The 8,418-nt window shown below is 46.0% G+C and overlaps 1 protein-coding gene across 2 annotated transcripts in view; it reads right to left on the minus strand.

Moving 5' to 3' along the window:
* Positions 1-7,381, minus strand: part of ARFGEF2 (ADP ribosylation factor guanine nucleotide exchange factor 2) — a 99,549-nt gene extending 92,168 nt beyond the window's left edge. For both annotated transcript variants that reach the window (XM_053890167.1, XM_019458208.2), the window contains exon 1: positions 7,083-7,381. In XM_053890167.1, coding sequence (XP_053746142.1) covers positions 7,083-7,203 — 121 coding nt within the window. In that variant the 5' untranslated portion in view covers positions 7,204-7,381. The remainder of the gene's footprint in view (positions 1-7,082) is intronic.
* Positions 7,382-8,418: the final 1,037 nt, after the last annotated feature.

An 8,418-nucleotide genomic window follows, 5' to 3' on the forward strand; every position in this document is an offset into this window, starting at 1 on the left:
CGGCACCACCATCCATTCAGTCGGGTGAGTCAGAAACTTAACAGCCAGCCTCTTCCTTATCCAATGTTGTCATTCACCTTCTGGACAAGTGGGGAATACACTCGCTTTGCTTGGTTTCTGTCCTCACCACTGAGGCCAGGAACCAACATCTCTCACCCGGGTGACGGGAACTGCCTCCTCACTGTCCCTGAGCAATCCCTCTGGTCCTCCTCTAAAATGTTCTGAACACAACAGTCCAAGTCCAAGTGATCTTTCCAAAACACAAACCTGGTCATCATGGCACCTTCTCCCCTGTTTACTACTCTCCAGTGTTGTCTCACTGCTTTTGCTTGGAAAATCAGACTCCTCACCATGAAAACCTTGCGGTCCTGCATGGTAGGGCCCTGGCCACCCCTCCCACCTTATTCTCACACACTCTCCCCTTTCATTTACCGTGCTCCCACCACACAGTGGCCTCTTTCAGTTTCTCTCTCTCTCTTTTTCAATTAAATGATCACATTTTTTTTTCTATTTTGAGATAACTGTCGATCGACTTTTTAGTTTAACAGTTGTACTCCTCCCTGCCACGGGACCTTTGTACATACTATTCCCACATCCTGCCAAAACACCTGTCACCCTAACCTATTTAATTTTTTTTAAGCTTTTATCTTTAAGGAATCTCCACACCCAACATGGGGCTCAAACTCACATTCCCAAGATCAAGAGTCACTCTACTGAAGGAGCCAGGCAGGTGCCCCACCCACCTACTTAATTCTTATTTATCATTCAAATCTCAAGACTTCCTCAGGGAAATTTTCCCTCACAACTTTGCTCACTCCCCTGCAGGACCAGGTTTCTCTGCTTCATAGGACTTTTTAGGTTAACTTTTTTTTTTTTTTAACGTTGATTCAGAGGATGTGAGCATTTGAATAATGCACTTCTTCCCCATTAACTGCAAACTCCATGAGAAGAGGGTCCTTGTTTGCTTCCTCTGCATCATGACACCAAATGTGACACCCAAATAAATATCTTCTCAGTGAATGTCACCCTTGTTTAGTCAACAGACAAAAGGACCATATAAAGAGCAAAATATGCACTAACCGCTCCCTGGGACTGAGGAAAAATTTAAGAATTTAATGGCACAAGAAGGCTGTTCTCCCCACAAATCTATAAAACTTAACAAAATACATTTAATTAAAAAAAAAAAAAAAAGCAGCAAAAGACTTATTTACAACCAAGACAGTAAACTGAAAGAAGCTCCTTTAGGAAGACTCCAGGAATGAGTCAAGGTTTTCTAAGATAACCTTGCTGGAAAGAACGTCAAGTATTTTCCTGGCAGGCCCCCTAAGCCTGGTGAAATTGGTGAGGACTAAATACAGTTCTGAGCTATTTATATAGGAAACTCCATGTACTTGCTGATTAAGTACACATTTCACAAGTCTGCTCTCTTCCATAAAGAATAGTCTTACTGTTTTCCCCAGACTCTCCCCTGAGATTTACACGTACAGGACAGAGCTCTAAATTCATCCAACGGCTTGCTTCACCAGCATCGAAATGTCAGAGGCCAGAAAAACGTCCACAAACCAACTAATACGGGAGGCAGAAAAGAGCAAGCATTCAGTTTCTTCTCCTTTAAATATGGTTAACGCCAGAGCCTCTAAATTTTAACAGGTTATCTGTTAGGCACCAGACTTTACTACACTGGGTCACTTAACCTTCACAATAATCCCGGGACAAAGGTATTATCACCTTTAGCATTTCGGGAAACTGAGGCTCAAAGAAGCTAAATTATCAACCCAGCATCACAGAACTAATCAAGAAGCAAAGTTTCCAACTCAGCTCTCAGTGAATTTTCTGCTAATCCAATAAACAAACAATTTTCAGTAATCAAAATCCAACTTTTAGATGCTGCTTCTAGGCAGGTGACCGCTTCCTGAAGAATCATCATAAAGCTTTTCAACAAAAACTAATCTGTCAGGGTCCTGAGTCCTGGTATTTCTCAAAACATTAATCTGCACCACGTGCAAACAAAATGTCTCATCCAAACACCAGAGTTTGCCAAAATTAAAGGGTTTATTTTGTATTTCACCAGGAAGGCTTACTTTATTTGCTATGACAATTTAGAGATGGTTTTCATATTTTTCAAATTTTGCACTTAGGTTCTTCCTAGTGGTGAGAACAGTTATTTTGAACACATCAAAATTAGAATAACAACAACATCATATGGAGGACAAAGCAGTTCACTTTATCATATGGACGTGTAAACGTTGAATTTTTTTTTTTTGCACATTAATATACAACTAAGATTTATGAGCATACTCCCTTAACTGGCTTCTTCCCAAGGACATTTAAACCCGTTCGAGTTTTTTCTATTTTGAAATAATAAGGAGAAAAACCCTCCCAGGATCCACATCTCCTGCCTCTCCTTCACGCCACAGCCAAACTTTGGAAAACAGTTGTCTGTGCTCGCTATTTCCTCACCTCCCACTCATGCTTCGCCCATTCCATTCTGGTTTTCTCCTTCATTGTGCCACCAGAACAGCTCAAGCTAAGATCACCAATGACCCGCACGCCTCTCAGTCCCATATATCAAGCGGAGTGGCAGATCTAAAGCTGGATTTTACGATTTGTATGTCAGGCCAGGGCACGTGTGTTCCGTAGGTCTCCCGCCTGGCTGTGCAGATGTGGCAAGACTCTCTCTGGGCCTCGGTTTCCCTTTGCCTGCGGTACCCAAAGACGGACACCAGCTACATGCTACACCTCCAGAATTCATCAAAGGCACTTTACCGCTGATGGAGACAGAGGTCATAAATCAGAAAGCTTCATCACTCAAGCGAAGCTTATGGGCCATCGGCTCTTCACCCTCATTTCTTTCTTCCCCTTAGTTCCTAAACTAAAGTAAACCGAAGATACATGCAGCAAAAAGCTGCAGGGGAACAAAGCTGTCATCATTGTGACGACAGGCTTTCAAATATATCAAAATTCAACTATAGAAAATATGGTCTCTCTACTTACCAAATGCTTTTACTTAATGAAACTTCAAAACTTTACTGCAGTGCAATTATCGCTTAAAGACTCCACTGAGTATTTTACATACAATAACTCTCCTACGGAGAAGCAGCGCAAGCGTGACAGTAACGGTTAAGGTCCTGGGCTCTGGAGCCAGCCTGCCAGTGTTCCATCCTGGCTCCACTGCTTCCTGGTTGAGGTATGCTGGCCAACTTCTCTGGGCCTCAATGAGGATAATAACAGTTAAGAAGTAAACTGCCGCAGAGCACATGGCATGGTGCCTGGAACACAGAAATGCTTAGTACATGGTAGAGACCAATAGTTATTACATAACATGTGATTTTAAGACGTTACTCAATTGGGTGACAATGATGTGTCAGTGTAGCGTCATCATAGTAATAAATGTTCCACTCTGGTGAGGCATGTCGCTAACGGGAGAGGCAGCGCATGTGTGGGGGCAGGGAGATGAGAATTCTCTGTACCTTCTGTGCAGCTTTGCTGTGGACCTAAAACTGCTCTAAAAAAAAAAGTCTATTTAAAAAAAGAAATCACTCTATTTCATACGAAAGCCATACAGATATGTTTGTTATTCTTTTTATGTTTTCTTGATAATGACTAAGAATGACACCAAGTAATTACGGAGCACTCAGCTCTTAGCACTCTGTGTGGATTAAGTTACGAAGTAAGATAATGCATCTCTTATCATATATAGATGAGAAGAGTACTGTTAGAACTCAGTTAACGTTTTCCAGATTTCCAGGCAAATTTTTCCATACTCAATTTAAAAACACCCAGATTATCCTGTCAAGTCTCCAAACTCTAGAATTTATAATTTATAACTCAATAATGTAAAGAGAGATCATGACAGAAAATGGCCCTTAAGACACTTATGAAAGGGAGGTTTAGGAATGTATGTGTGGACACCAACAAGAAGGCTGAAGGGTTCAAGATTATTAATACACATCAGAGCTTCGTTAACAAGGTAAAGACCAACAAAATCCTTGGGGTGATGAATACTCTTACAGGCTATTTTGATACTTCAGATAAAGGCTGGCAGGACAAAATCCCCTAACTGGGTAGTCTATACCTACCTATGCATTTGGCATTTAGTGCAGATAAATCACTGAGATTACTCCAAACCTGTTCGATCCTGATCATCACTGCTGTTACAAGGGACAACCCCTGTCTTCATTGAGCTTTAGCAAGTTAACACTGCGATAAACACAGCCTCCTGGTCGTGTAATTACATTCTTATTTACTGCAGCAACAAACCAAATAGAGCAATAAGTCATTCCTGAACGAGGAACCAATGCAGGTTAAGAACATCAGGCTAGAGCCCTCAGTGTCTGTGGTCTGTTACAGCTTAAGCTAATAATAAAAAACAAGAGGGGCGCCTGGGTGGCTCAGTCGGTGGAGTGTCCGACTTCGGCTCAGGTCATGCTCTCGCGGTTTGTGGGTTCGAGCCCCGCGTCGGGCTCTGTGCTGACAACTCAGAGCCTGGAGCCTGCTTCGGATTCTGTGTCTCCCTCTCTCTGCCCCTTCCCCGCTCATGCTCTGTCTCTGTCTCTCAAAGATGTATAAATGTTAAAAAAAAAAAAAAAAAACCAACCAAGAGCAAAACCAAGAGCATCCACTATGTGCCAAGTTCTTTGCACATGTCAACTAACTTCATCCTTACAATAACCCAATGAAGAAGGTATAATACCTGTCCAAGATCACAAAGATAAGAAGCGGAAGGCAAGCGACTTGAACCCCGGCAGTCTTGAGTCCAGAGAACACACTCCTAACCTCCCTACTATGCAGTCCCTGCAGCCCTGATCCCCTCCCCCAATACACTACAACAGACGAATCCTATCACAGCTGCTTCCTGTAAGTGCGCTCCATCATCTAAGCACTTCAACTTTGGGTGGTCATTTACAGTTCCTCTTATCAAAATTAACGATAATCTGTATGTGGTAATCTCCAAAACGCTGGCCACGTTACAAAACTTCTTATACAAAAGCTCACACACAGGCTTGTTTCTGGGCACAAGACTGTGCCTGGAGATGCAGAGTGAAGCATCAATCACCATGTACTTTGCTATAGGTTTTCTACTGTTTACAAATAAAAGCAGTCATTTCTATTCAACAGCAATGACACAATTACTCTCTTAAAAAAATGGCCACTTTGACTCAACACTGTGCACAGGTTCCCTTATAATAGTTTCTATGACCCAATTTGATGACAATGATGAGCCACCATGTCCATTTGCTTGCTATTCATTTAACCTATGGTCAAATTACTTCTTATATGAGCTATTTCTTACAATCCACTACTAAAACATTGAACGTGCATTCCACAACTTCTGAATAAAGATATGATCCAAAAACATCTAAAAAAGCTCTCAATGTTATGACCCTTTATGACCCATAATACAATTTTAGAAGTAGGTTGCAAAATTGTGATAAACAACTTGGTGAAAATGAGGAATGAAAAATTTTCTGCCAAATAGTTATCTTTAAATTTCTGCGACAATACTCTTAAAGTAATATTGACAGGATAGACTCCAGGCAGGTTTCAAAATGGAGTTCTAGCTATTGGGCTTTTGCCTAACAAACTGCTTTGAGGTGTTTATCCTGCATTCCTGATAAAACAATATCCAACAGTTAGCCTTGGTTTTCTGAATAGAAAAGCTTTACAAATCTAAATCTCAGTAAATTCCTCCAATTGATCCTGGATTTCACAGGACTAGTTTCTGTTTCCAGATTATCTAAGCAACTACAACCTCTCAATCAATAGTTCCTGACCCCTGAGGGAGTCTCAGACCCTTCCGAGAATCAGATAGAGCCAAAGACCTTCTCCTCGACAAGTGCAAAGTTCACAAGCTCGTTCCTAGGCCCCAAGAGAAGAATCTCGGCTCTGTCCCTTACACCAAACGTAGCGAGAAAAGTGACGGCAACTACAAACTCCCTAACAGAAAATCAAACTTTCCATTCACTCGATGTGTTAGGGCAAAACCGGGTCTTTTTACAGATGTCAAACCAAAGGCACTGGGGTCGTGAATGAGCTTGAAGCTAGCGCTCGTCAAATGTATTGATCCTCAACACCCAGAACTCTTCTCCTGGAACTCCACATGGTGGACACTTCTTGCCTTTCGGTACTCAGCTCAAATGTCACCTCCTCAGAAAGGATTACTTTCTTGACACCCTATCAAAACCAGTCCGCAGGCCCCCCCCTTTTTTTTTTTTATCATATCTTGCTCTTTTACTTTCACAAAAGTATTTATCAGTACTCAAAAACGTCTCAGTAATTTTAGTTTCCCCTTTTAGAGTATAAGCCCCACAAAGGCAAGTATCTTGTCTGCTTGCAGTGCCCATCACAGCACCTAGTAGACAGTGGCCACTTGGTAAATATTTCAACGATTAAAAGACAGGATGTCGATGCTGTAATCAACTACCAAGGTTTTAACTAGCTATGAGTGAGAGTCCTCTCCCTCTTTGCATAATCCGTGGGTCCATTCAATCAGCACCTACTATGTGCCAGGCAGAGCTGCAGACGCAGGGAATCCAGCAGTGAATAAAACAGACGAGCCTTTTTGCCCTCAAAGAACATCTATTTCAGTGGACTGCCCGCAACGAGCGGATCTCTTGCACCTACCTAAGAGTTATGGGAGATCCCCAAATGAAAGGGAAAACATTCTCCAATCCAGGACTTCCAAAACAAATGTCAGGGGTTTCCCTAAGGCAGGTGAGCAAAGCACTTGCTCTGCTCACATGGGGGAACCCTAACCAGCAGAACGCAGGTAAAGAGAAAACTTGGGGCAAGGACTACCGCTCCTGAGGTTGGTGAGGGGAGGAACCAGGAAACAGGACGGCAAGGAGTCGTGGCAAGAGCCCGGGGCTGGGAGGCTGGATTAGCTAGCGCTGGCTGTCACTAACTTGCTAGGTGACCTTGGGCCAGTCCCGAGCTGCCTGGACGTCAGTTTCCCCGGGCTATAATAAGGGGGTCGGCAGGGTGGGATTCGAGGTCGGGGGAGGTGGAAACCAGGAGGCCGGGCGGGGTAACGGCCGGCGTGGGGAGGCCGGCGCGGGGCCGGGCCGGGGCGGCTCACCCACCGAGCGCCACCTGGCAGGCCCTGCGCAGCTGGGAGTGCTGGGGCCGCTTCACCTCCTTGTCGGCTAGGATCTTCTCCAGGGCCCGAGACACGAACATGCTCTTGGTCTGGCTCTCCTGCATGGCCCCGGCCCGGCGGGGGCTGGCAGCCCCGCGGGCGGGCGGTGCGAACAAGCGGGCGAGCGACGCTGCGGGCCCGGCGTCCCGGCCACCACCGGCCGCGTTCGTCCGCGCCGCCCCGTCAGGAAGCGACGCCGCGGCCCCACGGCGCCGCCATGTTGGAGCGCGTCACGTGACCACGTGACTGGCGGGGCCGCTACGGCCGCCGAGCGTCCGTCGACCCCGTGACCCCGGCGGGGCGGGGCCTGCGGCTGGGGGCGGGGCCCGGCGGGTGAGGAGGGGAGGGGCGAGGGTGGAGGAAGGAAGAAAAAAAGGTGGGGGAGGAGAATGGGAGTGGGTGAAAGGCCAGAGGGCCCGGGAGGGACAAAGGAGAAAGGTGAAAAGGAGGACAGGTAGGGGGTCGATTGGAGGTGAAGGGGTGAGGGGAGAGAGGAGGTAGGAAGAGGAGAGTTCAGGGGAAAAGAGATGAGAAGGAGAGAAGATAAGGGCAGGTGAGAGAGGAAAGGAAGGGGTGGAGGGAAAGGGGAGGTGAAAGGAAGGCAGAGAGAGGGAAGGGGGATTCATGGACACTCTCCAGACACAGGATTTCTCCATGCCTGTTGGCGAGACACACACCTTTCACCCAACTTTACCGTCACTGCACTGCGTGCCTGGCCGTCCAGTTCAGTGAGCTGTGTGACCAGTGCCACCTCTGTGCACCTCCCTTTGGAGCGTGCCTTTCGTCAGTCTGTGGTTCTTCACAGTGCTGTGCACAGGGCAGGGTGTCTGACAGAGGAAGAAACAGAGATCACCAGTGTCACACAGCCTACAAGTGAGTGTAAGAAGACAAATTCTGGCCCCCGGGGCCCCTTGTATTCTATCCTACTGCCAGTGACATCACAACACCACTGGTGATGTCCCCCGAGCCCTTCCTTTCATACTGCCTGTATCCCACAAGGCAACTGTGTGCTCATGCAAGGAGGGCGTCTCTCTTGGAAACCACGGAAACTTCTCATGCAGGCATGCTCAAATGCTCAAACATCTCAGGAGGTCCTCCCTGACGGTTTCATGCACAGGAGCCCCTTGTCTCCCTATTTGATGTTTTTCACAACACCTTCTGGCCTTTTGCACTTGTTGACTTGTGTGTTGTCAGACTAGGGTGTAGGTGTAGGCCACAGAGGGGCAGCATTCTCCCCAGGGTCTGGTCCAGAGCCAAGTAGAATGTTCCATGGCCATAAA

Source organism: Panthera pardus, unplaced genomic scaffold (genome assembly GCF_024362965.1).
Source record: "Panthera pardus isolate Hobbes unplaced genomic scaffold, ASM2436296v1 HiC_scaffold_25, whole genome shotgun sequence".
NCBI classification, from domain to species: domain Eukaryota; kingdom Metazoa; phylum Chordata; class Mammalia; order Carnivora; family Felidae; genus Panthera; species Panthera pardus.